This window comes from Dendrobates tinctorius, unplaced genomic scaffold (assembly GCF_039654945.1).
Source record: "Dendrobates tinctorius isolate UK_male_01 unplaced genomic scaffold, ASM3965494v1 ptg000031l, whole genome shotgun sequence".
Taxonomy (NCBI): domain Eukaryota; kingdom Metazoa; phylum Chordata; class Amphibia; order Anura; family Dendrobatidae; genus Dendrobates; species Dendrobates tinctorius.
This window is the reverse complement of record NW_027361699.1, coordinates 23,799,024-23,817,336: the sequence shown is the minus strand read 5'-3', so window position 1 is coordinate 23,817,336 and position 18,313 is coordinate 23,799,024. Positions and strand designations below refer to the sequence as shown.

The 18,313-nt window shown below is 41.4% G+C and overlaps 1 protein-coding gene across 4 annotated transcripts in view; it reads right to left on the bottom strand.

Moving 5' to 3' along the window:
• Positions 1–18,313, bottom strand: part of DOCK8 (dedicator of cytokinesis 8) — a 268,625-nt gene that overhangs the window by 205,160 nt on the left and 45,152 nt on the right. For 3 of the 4 annotated variants that reach the window (XR_012231574.1, XM_073572263.1, XM_073572264.1), the window contains exons 2-5: positions 18,035–18,134; positions 7,030–7,205; positions 3,275–3,346; positions 294–414 (exon numbers count right to left, since the gene is read on the bottom strand). Coding sequence is in view for 3 of the 4 variants with exons in the window: in XM_073572263.1 (XP_073428364.1) it covers positions 294–414; positions 3,275–3,346; positions 7,030–7,205; positions 18,035–18,134 (469 nt within the window). In the remaining variant the exon portion in view is untranslated. Of the gene's footprint in view, positions 1–293; positions 415–3,274; positions 3,347–7,029; positions 7,206–7,927; positions 7,983–18,034; positions 18,135–18,313 lie in introns of those variants that run through there. The other variant, XM_073572265.1, reaches the window with a different exon arrangement.

Below are 18,313 nucleotides of genomic sequence, written 5' to 3'. Positions count from 1 at the left end.
TAAGTATTTTTTATGATTGCATACTGTGTAGTATTATTACTGGTTTTCCAAATTGATTAAATTGTTCTATTAAATTTGTGACACATAGTCAAAAAGAACTGTCAAAAGCATCCGAGTTTTAGCAAAAACTGCATGTTGACTGAGCAAAAACTACATCATGAATACACTGTGGCCTTATCCATAATATGACTGGGAGTATACAGTGACTGGCTACTAGAATTGCAAAATATTTGCTTTTTGGATAGGAGACTAATTTCTTTCTGGATCTACAAAATACTGCACAAAAATGTTACCTGCTCATTTTGTCTAGTATCTGACTCATCAGACTCAAATATCTGTTTTTGAAGAGTTTTTTGGAAATCTTTTCTAGAGCCACTTCTGCTAAAGTTGCTTGTACCTGAGTTTTCTTGTGTCCTAAAAGTATAGAAAAAAATATAAAAGTGTTTTATAAAATTTTGCCAGAAAGAAAAAAAACAAACAAATCCTATACTCAACTGTTAAGTAATCCGCAGATCCAGGCACTCCAGGAGTGATCGGTTTCTATTATTTTGTCATGACAAGTAGATAAATGAACAGGAATGTTTCAACCCTGACATATATTTGGGTTTTTATCAAGCTAGAGTGCGCAGCGTCTGTCTTTGTGTAAAGGCTGCAAAGATGGCAATCCGCTGCGACCAGTGATGGGCTGCAGAGGTCTCATGGGTACACGATTATAATCGGGACTGTTAGCACAGCTACAATATGGTGGTGCAACAAGTAGGATCCTAATCCGTAATCACATAGATACAAAGACTTGGCACACACAAATAGTGATTTCCAGTGAAAGATGATTTTAATAACCAGTACATAGAGTAGACGTTTCGGTCACATTGACCTTCATCGAAGTACTAAGTATTGTACTGTTGTCGTTTACACAGTGCTCTAATACAGAGCCAAAAGATTAGAAGTCCCCCCGGGGATAGGGACATAAGGCACAGTAGTGCAGAGTCGGTCCTGTGAATGTGCTGGGTATGGGGCTATGACGCGGCATTCACCGCGAATCAGAAGCGCTATGATTCGCTGTTATTTTCTCTAAAATCAGACAAAGCGTAGGTTTGTTAGGTGCTAGCCATGCATATAGAATTGTCTTATGGCAGCCACCGACATACAGTAAAGAAGTTTCTTGTGAAATATTTGTTTCTGTAGTCTGTATAAATCCTTTGAAGGCCGAGGCTAGACTAAGTTACACACTATAGGATGTAGGTGCACGGATAAAAGTGTGTATTCTAGCCCAACAAGAGTGAATCTGGGGACATTCCCATGAACAGTGATAGTGGTCTACCTAGCTGCTATCTTGAGGTGAAATTGGTTGAGGTGCAATATATCCCCAGTGCATCATTTCTATCATTTCTGCAATATATATATATATACACACACACACATGGGGGCCCGTTGCTACCGCATCGGGAGGATGGTAATGTCACAATGGGGGCAGGCTTTGCAGCGTTGAGAGTCTCTACCCCCATGTTCTCACCCACTTCTCCATTCTCTCTTTCCCCATGTGCTGACTTCTCCCATCTGTGCTGTCTTCTATGACCTGTTTACCCCATGTGCTATCCCCCTGGTCTGCTGTCTCTCTCCTTCCTGTGCTGTGTTCTCCCCTCATGTGCTGTCCCGTTTGAGCTGTCTCCCCCCTGTGCTCTCTCTCTCTCTCCATCTGCTGTCTTCTCTCATGTCATCTCTTCTTTGACCTGTGTACACCATGTGCTCTCCCCCTTGTCTGCTCTCTCTCTCTCCACCATTGTGCTGTCTTCTTCCCTCATGTGTTCTCTCGTTTGAGCTGTCTCCCCCCTATGTGTCCTCTTTCCTATGTGCACTCAAATTGTCTGTGTCTGACCGTGTACAGAACATACCACAGCTCCTGGGCAGGGGAGGAAGCAAAAGACAATACTGACATTACAGCAGGAGATAAATAAGATTTGGTTCAGGTGACCTAATCAGAAGCACAGTAAGTAGAATGAGGTGTACTCTGGTTGGAATTCAACTGACACTGGAATGGCTGACATAAAACTGTGCAGTGGTCTCTTAATTTTTGCCAGAGCTGTAAATATATATATATACTGTATATATGTATATGTATACAGGTGCTTTTGGCCTTTTTTCAGAGAAAATGAATGACAACACCAAAACTTTTTCTCCACTCATGGTTCGTGGTTGGGTGAAGCCATTTAATGTCAAACTACTGTGTTTTTCTCTTTATAAATTATAATGACAACTCAAAACATCCAAATGACCCAGATCAAAAGTTTATATAACCTGGTGATTTAAGTAGAGTGAGGTGTAGTCTAGTTGGAATTCAACGGACACTGGAATGGAATGGCTGTCAGACATGTAAAGAAGCTGATTTTTAGAAAACTGTGCAGTGGTCTCTTGCCATACTATATTAGTAAGGCCTCCTTCACACTTCAGTCTTTTGACGTCAGTTGAAATCCGCCCTTTTTTGAAAAAAATCAGATCCGTTTGTTTTCTTTTGGCGGAATCCTTTTTTTCTCATAGACTTGCATTAACGGCGGATTGTGACGGATGGTCGTCCTTTGCATCCGTTATTTGACGGATCCGTCGGAATTTCAGCGTCCGCCATCTGGAGCAGACAGACTTTTCAACGTTTTTGTCTGTATTGAAATGACGGATTGCAATGGATCCGTCGCAGTCCACCATTGGCTAGAATGGAAGCCTATGGGCGGCGGATCCGTTGAAATTCTGCTTTTTTAAACTGAGCATGCCTGGAAAAATTTCCATTCATTAAAGTTAACCCCAAAAGAGTCAAAATCATGTGCCCAAAATCTCAGTAACAATAAAGATAAAGTGGGCAACTGTTATAACAGGTGAGTACTGGTTTATTTATTATTTTATACCATTACTGAACACTTTATGCACTTTCTAACAAGCCCCTTTTCGTGGCTTATGGATTTTTGAATCTACATAAAATCATTTAGAACTGCGGTTGCGATATCATAATTAGTGACTAGTTGTAGAGGAGTTGCTAATTTTACCACTGATCATATTATCACGCCCCTGTAGGTGTGAGTGGCATGCTGTACAGGGTCCTGCGTCACTGCTGACCCCCCCCCCCCCATCTTCCAGCATGTGCTGTTTTTGCATATTACAATACAACATCTGTAACAATCAGTAGTTCAAACTTGTCTGAAATTCTTGACAATTATTACCCCTTTTTAATAGAAATGGCAGGGGGAACTACTGAACGATATATGGATTCACAATTGCATGTACTTACTTTCGATTCACAATTAACCAGTCTCGTAGATATATCTGAATGCAATCCCTGACATGTTGATCCAGCTCAGCTCTAACAAAATAAATGTTACCAAGAAATGTGAGATTAATTGATTTTGCAGGTTTAGATTTGAAAACAGAACATATATAAAATGTATGAATAACATGGACGACGATTGCACAGACTGTCCGTCGGCTCTCCTGACCCGAGTGTGACAGCATGTATTTCTATGCAACTGACGGTCCGTCCGAGCACCGTGATGTGATCGCCGTCTGACTGCGCCCTTAGCTCAGCAGAGCTCTGAAGGGGCACTAAGTTTTCCTAGTACCACTTTCACTTTTTTCTAATGGTCAGTAATTCACAGCTTATCTTAGATACTCTATAAATGTCTTAGGGAAACTTCTTTAACCCTTTCCTGCAGTAGCCAATTTTGTTTATTTTTTTTGCATTTTTTCCCCACTCCTTCTTTCAAGAGCCATAACTTTTTATTATTTTTCCGTCCACATATTTGTATGACCTCTTCTTCTCTTTGTGGAAAAAGTTGTAGTTTTGAATGACACCCTTCATTTTACCATATAATGTACTGAAAAGCAGGACAAAAAAAAAACGTTTTAACTTTATTTGGTCTTCGTTGGGAACTTGAACCGGTAATCAATTACTTGTTCTATACACTGCAATATTGCTGTATTTCATTACATAGAACTGTAATTACTGCTGTAATACTACTGTATTCCAGCATCTAGACAAAATGGGCTTCATGGGAGCACAAAGAGGATAGGCATGTAGGCCTTCATTAGGCCCACAGCTGCCATGTCAACCCATCGGCACCCTGTGATCATGTTCAATGTGTGCCCGAATCAGAAACCCTGGTTGTCTCTTAAATGTCACTATCAGCGACTGACAGTGGCACTTAAGAGTGAAAATGCAGCAATTGGAGCTAGCTTTGGTCAGGTCCACTAGACATGCACTGCACATGCATGGCAGATGGTGACAAGGTTGTTAAACTTTAAATGGGCCTGACTCTAATGATATTTTAAGTTAACTTCAAGATCCAAGTCCTCTCCCAATATTTAGGTGTAATAATATGAATATTAGCAAATACCTCCAGTTAGAAATGTAGCATAGTTCTTCTGATAAGCTATGTCACTTACCCCATGTGCATGGCATTGCAGTAGCTTAGGTATCCATGGTTACGACTAACTTTCACTATATGAGTGGTTGAAACCATGCATACCTAAGCTACTTTAATATCCTGGACATGCGTTAATCGACACAGCTAATCAGAAGAACTACACTGTATTTCTAAATGAAAGTATTTTCTGACATTATTATTACACCTACTTCATATTGGGATAGGATATTAGAGATGGGAATACCCGTATACATGTTAATTTCCTGTAAAATAACAATTCAGAAGCCTCATTTTTTCTTTTTTTTTACATTACTTTGTTATTCCTCCTGGAAATGTATACAAGAATAAATTAATATTTGGTTGTTATCACATACCATAGAAGAGAAAAAGCAGGACAAAGGCACAGCTGTATGACCTCGGGTTAATGAAGCTGCACACACATCAGGGAACAGGAGTGCCACTTCCAAGGAAAATAGTCTGTATATCCATAGAGAAGAAAGTGGATAGGCACATTCCGTTCCGTGCCTATCCACTTTCTCATGACCTGTTGAAGCGCTATGTAAGCGCGAAACGATCGTCGTCTATACTTGCGCCATGGTTTTATCTTCCTGCTGTTGGTAACTTGATGCCACAATAAAGGATTATTTTGCACGGGATGGAATGTGCCTATCCACTTTCTTCTCTATTAATATTTGGTTGTTATCTTGCTTCTTGTTAATAAGCTACAAAGCAACACACTTTGAAGCCAAATTCAGTGTATGAAAAATTGTCCTAGTTTCATTCACTAAAAACATGTGATTTTAATCTAATTTGTTATTTTCATGACATCCGTAAGGCCTCCGTTTTAATACATCAGCACCTGTTAATACTTTACAAGACCAAATAGTTTCATATGTTAAAGGGAACCTGTGACCAGTATAACCTACAGCTACCACCCTTCAGCCCCATGTGACAGCATTCTATAACGCTGCATATATGACTCCAGTTCGCCGTGCAAGGCAAAAAAAGACCTTTTATTTTACTCACCCATGGAGCGGTCCGGTCGCACTTCTTGTTACCCTGCCGAGGGCAAAGAAAAGTACTGTTCTGTACATGCGCTGGGAAAGATCAAAAGAGCATCAGTGCATGACTGTACTTTCCACTGCCATCGGCAGGGCAAAGAAAAGTGTAACGCTAAGTGCACACGTAGATTTTCCTCCTGCGGATTTTTCCGCGCAGATTTGAAGAATTCCGCAGGTCAAATGACCTGCATTTTTCCTGCGGATTTCTTCCTTTTTCATTGCGTTTTTTCAGCGGTTTTTGTGCGGTTTTCCACTGCGGTTTTCCCCCTGTGGATTTGGAGAATGGAGCAGGTGGAAAACCACACAAAAGAAATGACATGCTACATTTTTTGTACCGCACAAAAACCGCGCTGAAAAAACAGCAGCGTCTGCACAGTGTTTTTTTTTTTTCATTGATTTACATTGTACTGTAAATCACTTTGCGGATCTGCAGCGTGCGGATCCGCAGGAAAAATGCATCGTGTGCACATGGCCTCACTGCGCAAAAGCATGAAGCGGGATACTGTGAAAAACAGAAGGAGGTATCGGACCAAGACCAGTGACGCCTATTGGACTGGACCACCCCACAGATGAGTATAATAAAAGGTGGGTTTTTTTGCCTTCCACATTGAATTTGAGTTATACGTACAGCATTAAAGAATGATGTAACATGAGGCTTAAAGGGAATCTGTCACCTACCCTTTGGCAGGCGATGAAAACGAGGTCAGTCCGGTCCGATGGGCGGTGTTCCCGATGTGTGCCGCCTCCCCATCCTTGCCCGCCGTCCGCAGGTTATTGCTGAATTGGAGTAGGTGTACGCCATTTTTGCGCGTGCGCTAAGCATTCATAGCTAGCGCACGCGCAGTATGCTTTGCCCAACTGCGGGCAAAGCCGAAAAGCCGGAATGCGCATACGCCGGTTAACTAAGCCCCAGAAGTATTTTGCTGTGTTCCGGGGCTTAGTTAACCGGCGCGTGCGCAGTCTGGCTTTTCGGTTTTGCCCGCAGTAGGGCAAAGCATACTGCAAAAAAAACGAACACCTGAACAACCAAATTTATTAACATTGTTCTGAGTGCTGTCAATTTTTTTCACAGAAGACCGAAAATATGGTTGTATGAACTTGGCTTAACGGAGAAACGAATCAACTTATTATTTATCTCGTTTGTGCTCCTTTGCTGTGGTCTCCATCTTTTTTGACAGGCACAAGATGGTGATCAACTATGCTCTTGTGCCTCTGTTAAAAGACAGAAACCACTGCAAAGAAGCACAAATAGTCAATTTGTTTCATTGTAATGAATGGCTCCATAAGGGGAACATCTGAATTTTGTTTGTCAGGGATTCAGATAACAGCCCTGGACAGAAGCCATCAAACGACTGTGGAGCGCGATGTGTACCCAGCCCAAGATTGTGTAGGAACATTCCCTACTGACAAGGTTGAAATGTAAAGGCCAGTTCTTCAATTATTAATACACTTCCAGTATAAATACCAAAGTGATGACAATATGCAAATATCTAAGTGTTATATCATGTGAACAATGTCCTACAGTAAATGGTCATTCCACCACTGGTCTCCCACAGACATACCCATCTTCAGGTAGAGAAGGCTGAAGTGTTCTACAGTCTTTGGGTTTAGCTACAAGTTCCAGATCATCTTCAGGGAAATCACCAAGATCTTGAAGAAGCTCATGATTGTGGCTGTTGATAAGTGTCATTAGATAGTTTTCAAAATCTACTGGATCCACAGCGTCGTAAAACGGAGGCTACGGAAACAGAAAAGAATTGTACCATAATATGTTTCTGTTAGCAATGCATTCAGGCCTTCTGTCCGAGTTATACAACAGGAGGATTTTCCAATGTGTATCTCTGATGAAAGAGTCTAAAGTATGCCACAGGCATATGGTAACACGTCACTTATACATTTTTATTTTTTACTATTTTTCCTAAATGTCACTTCATGGAAAATTCCAATATACACTAATCAAAAGTCAGAGCACCCCTGACAAAGGCCAAAACTCCTTTGACTTTTAGTGGGTGGGAAGAGGTCTAAAAATACATTTGATGTTCCCACTGCATACATTGAAGGGTGAACATAGCATAAAAAGTCTAAAATTGCCATTTTAAAAAAAATTTGCCTGGGATTTTAGAAACCTGAGTTCATATCATCGTCCTTTAGATGCTGACACCAGAGAAGGCAGTGAGATAACTCCTAATTACCTGTACATACGCATAAAATAATGCAAAGCAAAACATTATTCCACATGGATAAAGACAACAGACTTCTGATGACGCAACAAACAGGACAAAACAATCTGAAGCAAATTACAGGAACCACTCAGAAAACGCACTTAACTGTGTGAATCTATTCTCAAATCCACGTTCACTCAGCGAATGATGGAAGGAGAACGTCCCTCTATGGGAACACATCTGCAACTAAGACGATTGCGTAAAGCAACCTTATTAACTGGCCGATATGTTGACATACCTCTCCGAGAAGCGGCTCATTCGCATACAGACTCACGACAGGTGTCCTTCAAAATGGCTGCGTGAGGAAACTGATGAGAAGACTATAGTGAAAACACTGATGGTTTGACTCATATTGAAAATATACCACAAGCGAGCAGAGAAAGGAAGCCAGCTTGCCACCACAATATCTGAAGAAGGAAGTGCCTGCACTAACAGACATCAACGTAGCCCGTCATAAGCTCACTGATATACAGAAGGAGGAAGGCCAGATTTGGAGTTTTTATGCCTTTATAGTAAATCTAGTAAATTCTACCAAGCACTCAGCCTTTGTATGGTCCAGATGTATGCAGCTCTGTACAGAGCATAGTACAAAGCCTTTCCAGCCACACTTTATCCTTTTATTCAAACATTCGAGATGTGCAGTTCTTCTATATAAAAAAGGAAACAAACCAACATTTGAGAACTGAGAACAAGCGAGACATTCCTTTCACACAATGCTATACACTACATGTATCCAATGCAGAAAGGGAGTAGGTGTCGCCAAAATGGCTGCCCTCCAAAAAACAAAAAATAAGTAGCTATAACATTTAAAAAAAAGAAAAGAGCAAAAATAGTATTTCAGTTTTACACACGTTTTATATAATTAAAATAAAATAAACTACACCCATTCCCTTAAAGGGTTATTCCCATTTCATAGATGGATATTGTCGGAACAAATACAAGCAATTTTGCAATTTACTACTCATTAAAATTTTCAACAGCTCTTGAGATATTAATACATTACATTTGATAGCAGCTTGTTGTCTTCAGATTGACCACTACACAACAGAACTTAAACAGTGCTTACAAGCGCTTTTCTATTCAGCTTCTGCTTGTAAGCACTGTGTTGAAGCTGGAGCACGCTGTTATCTCCTAATCTCAGCCAACTTCAAGCGCAGTGCTTACAAGCTAGAGAGCAGTGGTGGTCAGTCACCTAGGCAACAAGCTGTAAACAAAAGAAAACTGTTTATATCTCAACAATAGCATTTAAGACAAATTAAGTGAAGATAATAATAGCAAAGAATTTGTGTTTGCAATCATTTTCAGGAAGAAACTGAGTATTATCTGACAGAATTGCAGGGGTGTCAATACTTTTGGCCACAACTGTAGGTTGGCAGCACCCGGGGAAAGGCAAGTATTTTGCCTCCCCTAGGCAGTGGACTATCAGCATTGAATCCCTTTTCCCCCCATGCACAAATATAGTATTTTACAAAAATACTGATGTAATTATAGTTTGCCCTTTGGTCCTCTATTTTTTTATGGTTTTTGCTGAAATATGACATAAAATTTGACAAATAAAAGTTATATGTTGATACTGTTCAAAAACTTTTTCTAATGTAACTACTTTATTACTTTAGTCCCAACACCTTAACCAACTTTATGCCTAATACTAACTCTAGCCTAAGGATGAGAGTAAGTTTGTAAAAATGAAACATTCCATAAAATGTATGTGGAGTTTCTTGTTGTTTGTTTGTTTTACGTTACACTTTTTTTAAATTTGTGACAGCGGATCTCTATCTCTCCTCTGACAAAATTACAAGTGAGAGGAGAAGCAGAGAGCTGTGGGGGAGCACAGGGCAATCCATGAGATTATTCAACGCTGCCTTGCTCAGCCTCTGTCACCTACAGTTGTGCTCAAAAGTTTACATACCCAGGCAGAATTTTTGCTTTCTTGGGATTTTTTCAGATAATATGAATGATAACACCAAAACTTTTTCTCCACTCATAGTTAGTAGCTGGGTGAAGCCATTTATTGTCAAACTACTGTGTTTCCTATTTTTAAATTGTAATGACAACCCAAAACATCCAAATGACCCTGATCAAAAGTTTACATACCCCATTTCTTAATACCGTGTATTGCCCCCTCTAACATCAATGACAGCTTGAAGTCTTTTGTGGTAGCTGTGCATGAGGTTTTTTATTTTCTCAGATGGTAAAGCTCCCACTCTTCTGGGCATAAAGCCTCCAGTTCCTGTAAATTCCTGGGCTGTCTAGCATGAACTGCGAGCTTGAGATCTCCTCAGAGTGGCTCAATGATATTGAGGTCAGGAGATTGAGAAGGCCACTCCAGAACCTTCACTTTGTTCTGCTGTAGCCAATGACAGGTCGACTTGGCCTTGTGTTTTGGATCATTGTGTCATGTTGGAACGTCCAAGTACGTCCCATGTGCAGCTTCCGTGCTGATGATTGCAAATTTGCCTCCATTATTTGCTGATAACGTGCTTTCCTTCAACTTTGACCAAGTTTCCTGTGCCTTTGTAGCGCTCGCATCCCCAAAACATCAGCAATCCATCTCGGAACTTTACAGTAGGAATGGTGTTCCTTTCATCATTGGCCTTGTTGACCTCTCTTCAAATGCAACGTTTATGGTTGTGGCCAAAAAAGTTAAATTTTGGTGTAATCATTCCAAATTACCTTGTTCCAGAAGTTTTGAGGCTTGTCTCTGTGCTGTTTTGCGTATTGTAGGTGAGATACTTTGTGGCGTTTGCGCAGCTATGGCTTTCTTCTGGTGACTCGACCATGCAGCCCATTTTTCTTTAAGTGCCTCCTTATTGTGCAACTTGAAACAGCCATAATGCTAGGTTTCAGAGAGTCAAGTATTACAGCTGATGTTAATTGTGGGTTTTTCTTTGCATCCCAAACAATTTTCCTGGCAGTTGTGGACGAAATCTTTGTTGGTTTACCTGACAGTGGTTTTGTTTTTACAGAGCCCCTGATTTTCCATTTGTTAATCACAGTTTGAACACTGCTGACTGCCATTATCAATTCCTTGGATATCTTTTCGTATCCCTTTCCTGTTTTATACAGTTCAAGTACCTTTTCCTGTAGATCCGTTGACAATTCTTTTGCTTTCCCCATGACTCACAATCCAGAATCGTCAGTGGCTGGATGAAAGATGCAAGAGTCTGTCTGGATCCCAGAAACTCGCTCAGCTTTTATGCAAACACACTGATTAAAAGCAAACAGGTCACAGGAGAGGATGTTACCTTTATTAGCCAGTCAAACCTATTTGTGTCAACTTCTGACCATATTATCAGGTTAAAATCACCAGGGTGTGTAAACTTTTGATCGGGGTCATTTGCATGTTTTGGGTTATCATTATGATTTAAAAAGTGAAACACAGTAGTTTGACAATAAATGTCTTCATCCAACCACTAACCAAGAGTGGAGAAAAAGTTTTGGTGTTATCATTCATATTCTCTGAAAAAAAGGCCAAGAAAGAAAAAATTCTGCCGGGGTATGTAAACTTTTGAGCACAACTGTATATCACCAAAGTGGTGTAACTTATCATGGTTTGACAGGCGGGTATAGACACCCCCCTGGGCTATGCCAATATTCGCGTAGCTGGCTGGGATCAGCCTGTAAACGGCAAATGCTGGTGCATAAAAATACGGTGACTTTTTTAGTTTTTTTAAATCACATTTCTGGCATAAACACCTTAATTAATCCGTCACCAGATTCTCCAAAGTTGAAATGTCAGGTAAGAACCAGGACATACTGTAGAAGAAAATTTGAAAATTATATACACATTAGTTTCATAGTTATGAGTCTGACAATGTTGTCTTTATAATGAACATCTGCTTATAATTCCTAAAGGCTGGCATGCAGCGTGGTATAATTCTGTATGCTGAACTTGAAGTGCCAACTGTGATACACTATATCTTGAGTTCTTTTGGCATTAATGATGTACCACTTAACCCCCAAAGTGTCAGTAAGAAATAATTTGGTATTAGAATGAATTGTAGTGTAACGTGGCACAGAGCGATCCTGGCTGGGTGTGTGCACTTGTGCTGTGAGGGCACTACACCTGTGTATGCCGCATGTAACTGATGTTGCTGGTTTGCCAGAACCAGGTTTTGGACAGTTTGGAGAAGACCACCACCATCTATTTATATAATTGCCTTGTAATGTTTTCATTTCCTGTTCTGTCCAGATGTCACCGTATCCCAGAATTCCAAGCGGAGGAAGTTCACCGACCGCCATATTGGGACACCCAAGTGATGGGTACCTCAATACGGAAACTGCTGCTGGTACCAGCCTATTGCGCGGTACCACCAGCAGAACACCGTCACACCACACACACACACTCTATACGCCATACGCACCACAAACACACACTCACTCACACTCACACAGCCTCTTGCGCGGTACCACCAGTGGAACATCGTCGCGAACACGCTGCCGCCGGGATCAGATGATTGATTCACTGACTGCCGCCATCTTTGTGCATGCAAAGTTTTAATGTGACTGCCGCTATCTGTCTGCACAGAGATGGCGGCGGTCTGATTTACTGCGCCTGCGCGAATTACGCACAGGTGCAGTGAATCATTCGGCTGATCCCGGCGGCAGATGCGCGACATGTCTACAGGCAGAGGAAGTCGGTCACATTTAAGGGGTTTTTCCACGAACTAAAGTTAACCCCTTAGCGACAGAGCTAGTTTGCAGCTTAATGACCGGGCCAATTTTTACAATTCTGACCACTGTCCCTTTATGAGGTTATAACTCTGGAACGCTTTAATGGATCCCGCTGATGAGACTGTTTTTTTCATGGCATATTTTACTTCACGTTAGTGGTAAAATTTCTTCGATAAGTCTTGTGTTTATTTATGAAAAAAACGGAAATATGACGAAAATTTTGAACATTTTGCAATTTTAAAACTTTAAATTTTTATCCCCTTAAATCAGAGAGATGTGTCACACAAATTTCTTAATAAATAACATTTCCCACATGTCTACTTTACATCACCACAATTTTGGAAGCAAAATTTTTTTTTGTTAGGAAGTTATAAGGGTTAAAAGTTGACCAGCGATTTCTCATTTTTACAACAAAATTTACAAAACCATTTTTTTTAGGGACCACATCATATTTAAAGTCATTTTGAGGGATGTAGATGACAGAAAATACCCAAAAGTGGCACCATTCTAAAAACTAGACCCCTCAAGGTGCTCAAAACCACATTCAAGAAGTTTATTAACCCTTTAAGTGCTTCACAGGAACTAAAGCAATGTGTAAGGAAAAAATTAACATTTAACTTTTTTTTGCAAAAAATTTACTTTAGAACCAATTTTTTTTATTTTCACAAGTGTTAAAAGAGAAAATCAACCACAAAATTTGTTGTACAATTTCTCCTGAATACGCCGATACCCCATATGTGGGGGTAAACCATTCTTTCAGCACACGGCAGAGCTCGCAAGGGATGGAGCGCTGTTTGACTTTTTCAATGCAGAATTGGCTGGAATTGAGATCGGATGCCATGTTGCGTTCGGAGAGCCCTTAATGTGCCTAAACAGTGGAAACCTCCAACAAGTGACCCCATTTTGGAAACTAGACCCATTAAGGAACTTATCTAGATGTGTGGTGAGCACTTTGAACCTTCAAGTGCTTCACAGAAGTTTAGAAAGTAGAGCCGTGAAAATAAAAAATCCATTTTTTTTCCACAAAAATGATCTTTTCGCCCCAAAATTTTTATTTTTACAAGGGTAACAGGAGAAATCATACCCCCACAGTTGTTGTGCGATTTGTCCTGAGTACGCCGATACCCCATATGTGGGGGGGAACCACTGTTTGGGCGCATGGGAGAGCTCGGAAGGGAAGGAGAGCCATTTTGGAATGCAGACTTCGATGGAATGGTCTGCGGGCGTCATGTTGCGTTTGCAGAGCCCCTGATGTACCTAAACAGTGGAAACCCCCCACATGTGACCCCACTTTGGAAATTAGACCCCCTACGAAACTTATCTAGCTGTGTGGTGAGCACTTTGAACCCCCAAGCTCTTCACAGAAGTTTATAAACGCAGAGCCGTGAAAATAAAAAGTCTTTTTTATTTCCACAAAAGTGATTTTTTTTTTTAGACCCAATTTTTAGACCCCCAAAGTTGGTAAATAGTGGAAACCCTCAATTCTTGCTCCAATCCTAACCCCAACACACCCTTATCCCTAATCCCAACCCTAATCCTAACCCTAATCCTAGTTCGCCCTAACCCTAATTCTAACCCGAGCCATAGCGCTAACCCTAGTCCAACCCTAACCCTAGCCCTAACCCTAGCCCAACCCTAACCCTAGCCCTAACCCTAATGAAAAACTGGAAAAAAAAATATTTTCTTTATTTTGTTATGTGGCCTAACTAAGGGGGTGATAAACGGGGGGATTATGTACTATTTTGTTTATTTTGATCACGATGATAGTTTATTATCGTGATCAAAATGAATGAATGGAATCTGCCAGCCGGAGCCTGCAGATTCCCGGCGGGCGCACTGCGCATTTTCTCCGGATCCAAGATGGCGGCGCCCACTGGAGGACGCCTGCGGGATGCAGGAGCACCGGGAGGGGACCCTGGACCACGGAGAGGTACCGAGGGGGGGATCGGAGACCCTAGTTCTCTCTCCTCTGATGTGCAATCACATCAGAGGAAAGAGAAATTTAATGCACAATCGCTGCTTCTTTTTTTTTGCGGTCGCGGTTATAGGGTTAATAACGGCGATCGCAAAAGCGGGGTCGGTAAAAACTGACCGATTCATGTTCTCAGGGGTCTCGGCTACCCCCGGCAGCCAAGACCCCGGAGAAAATCCGACACTGGGGGGCGCTATTCACTTTCTCCACAGCGCCGTGAATTAGCGGCGCTGTGGTTTATGTACACTTAAATACTGCCGTTAAAAGGTGTATCGGCGGTCACTAAGGGATTAATTTTAAAAATTGACTGTGTACGGAGCATACCACACCTTCTGGGCAGGGGAGGAAGCAAAAAGACAATACTGACATTACAGCAGGGGATCACAGAAGATTCATTTTGTGAGGTAAAATATTTCACTGACTGTTTTTAAAAAATATTTTACGTTACAAAATGTATCCTCTGCGATCTCCTGCTGTAATGTCAGTATTGTCTTTTGCTTCCACCCCTGCCCAGGAGCTGTGGTATGTTCTGTACACGGTCAAACACAGAGGTGAGTATGTCTGACTGTGTACGGAGCATACCACATCTCCTGGGCAGGGGAGGAAGCAAAAGACTATACTGACATTACAGCAGAGAGAAAGCGCACAGGGGTGAGAGAGACAAAGCACAGGGGGAGACAGCTTAAACGGGACAGCACATGAGGGGAGAACACAGCACAGGAAGGAGAGAGACAGCAGACAAGGCAGATAGCACATGGGGTAGACAGGTCAAAGAAGAGAGCACAGATGGGAGAAGTCACTCAGCACATTGGGAAAGAGAGAGTGGATAGGTGGGTGAGCACATGGGGGGAGAGATTCTCAATGTAGCAAAGCCTGCCCCCATCGCGGCATTACTGCCCTCCCGATGCGATAGCATCGGGCCTCCATCTAGTTTGAAAATAAACCTTTTACTGAACGGGAACTTGGCAGGGAATATATACAAGAGATAGAGGGTACACAGTCTTATGAGCGTTTCCTTTACAACTCGAAGCATTTTCCACACAGTTTCCTTCCTTCGTTTCTCTATTGTTCTCCTTTCCTCTTTACTCTCTCTACTTGTCCTCTGTATCCACTATATTCTCACTACTTCACCACGACTCAGCTCAACTTTACAGTCCTGCTTAACAAGAACCCCTTGCTCGCTCCGCGGTTCCGTGTCTTTTTTCTCCTTAGGTGCCAGTATGGCCGAACTTAGCTTCAAGCTCTCTGACGCTTTAGAGTTTCAGCCTGGTACAATCTATTTGTCTCTCGTACTCAGTCCTGTCTAGGCTTGTTACCTTGCAAGCTGTGAACTCTAGGCCATGTGGCTAGACGTCTTCTCCCAGGACCCATCTATAGAAGGTCACTCTGTCTTGATTACTTCTGCTCTGGATCTCGCCATCCCCTTTACTCAGTCTCCTTTCACTTGGGGTCACCCCAGAATGCAGCAATGCTCACGGCTCACCTTGGACCTTTTAGTCCACTCGCTATGCACTCCAAGCCCTAGCTGCCTCTCTCACAAGAAATTGTCACTTTCTTTGCAACCCAGACCCTTTCACCTTGGGCTAGTCCCAACCATTAACTCTAAATGTCCCTATGGTCAAACTACACACACTAACAGTATAGCCAACACCTTTAATGTACATCACAAGTCACACTATACATCACAGTTCACGTTGCATCACATAACATTTTACAACAATAAACTTGTCTCTTCAAGAGGGAAACGTGGGCAGTCCTTACAGTAGTATCATGGGTGTGTGACATCAACACGTTATTGATATTGCCCATTATAACAATATACTGGACACACTGTGGAAAATAAGTACTTGATGCACTGTCGATTTTGCAAATTTTCCCACCTACAAATAATGGACAGGTCTAATTTTTATCGTAGGTACACTTCAACTATGAGAGACAGATTCTAAATTTAAAAACTAGAAAATCCCATTGTATGATTTTTAATTAACTAAATTGCATTAAATGGGTATTTGAGACAATAAAAAACACAAAACTTGCAAAAACACAAAACGTGCTCAATGGTAGGAAGTTGCTCACTATGACATCAACAGCCGTACAATGATCCGGCATCTGAGACATCACTATTCTTATGCCATCATACAGACATGCAGCAATAGCGATTATATTCCTCTTTTCTTCCCTAAGGGCTCTGTGCACATGTTCAGCAGATTATTCTGCTGCAAATACTGGAGTGTTGACCGGAAAAACACTGGATAAAATATGTGCATTTTTACATGCGCTTTAGTTTTATTAGAATGTGTGAATAGAGATGCAAAAAACGCTGAAATAATTGATATGTTTCAGATTTGAAAATAAGCAGCATGTGCATGAGCTTTCAGGAATATTTCCTAGTGCTATAAAACTGCTGGAAAAACACAATGTGTGAACAGGCCCAAACAGAACACTTCCTACCATTTGCACTGCATTCTCCCTAGCAATATTGTCTCCATCTGCCCACCACCATATTCTCTTATTGCCCATCTCTATGATTATGTGAATGATTTAGCAGGCACTTAAAGGGGCCCAGGACACTGCAGCGGCCCAGGCCAGGCGCTCCTACAGCATGTATGACGATACAGTGATATCTTTAGCTACCCCTTTCCTATAATGATACAGCTAGCCCCGGGAGTACTATCCATTATCTCTCAACAAGCTACTTGGAGTCAACTGGTCCCAGCAAACAGTGGCCATAAGGGAAGCTGTCACATAAGTTATACAGGGTGGGCCGCGAAAAGCAGACCCCTGTTGCACTCAGGTTTGAATGGGATAATACTTATAGGGCCCATCTTTCAACCAATCAAAGCTCAGCTTACATTTTACCAGACTACTTTAAGAAATGAATGAGGGCCATAGAATCCTTCCCTGCCAGTTGACTGGTACTGCATACGGTGGGAACAGTGTTGTAGGTGACTGCGGTCAACATGCCGAATGTGATCCAACAAAGAATTGTGGTAGCAGAGGCTTATATCCGCAAAAAAACAATCACAAAAACACAACACTGATTTGATGGTCAATTTCTGAACCTTCCCGTTACAGCAAATAGCGGTACGTCGTGACAGATGCCAAAAAAACAGACCACACATGAGATCTATGAGGAGGAGAAGAGGTAATACAGAGGATCGCAGGTGCCCAGCACAATACAGCAGCGCCCAATGGACTGAGGTAGAATATAAAAGGACATGCAGTGTAGATACCCAGAATTGAGTTAGAGACCATCAAACACTGACAAGTAAAGTCATGCGGGCAGAATCAGGCATGGTATTACTATTTCATTTTAACTATTAATACTTATTTAGTTTTTTTCTTACTATCTATTGTGATGTGCAATGTCCCCATTGCTTTTTACATACTTCCGACATCATTCAGATTATCTTATCTAATCTATTGTTTTTCGTTCATCTTCACTCTTCCTCTTCATTATTGCCTATGATTACTAGCAATCGGAAATGGTCCTTAAGCTGCGGAGCCCCCCGCTATGCCTGAACTTTGGTAGTTATGGATTTCTATATAGGCAGATTATGCCTGAAGGATACATTTCATGTAATTGTCATTTACTGTTTGGCTTGGTGTAAAAGTTCTGTTTATTAAGTCCCCTATTGTATGTAAACCTGTCAGACTGTCAATCATACATAGTACAAGAATTTTAACTGTGATACTTACTAGCTGGAGGGCAGATGGCATGGGTGTACTGAGGCTTCGTTGTTGTAAGAACCCAGTGCCATGAAGTGTGACATTTTTTCGCACTTCTGCTGAAGAATACCTTGAAAAGAAAACACAAAGTAAAAGTTTGTAATTATTCACTAAGCCATTGTGTGCTTTCCTGATCTACGTTCATTTCATGCTGCGATGTCTGTATAATGTGGCTACTTCACCTTCATATGAGATCATGTTTTTAACTTCAATGTAAGTGGGTTTTCCAGTTTATTGCATATATTGAAC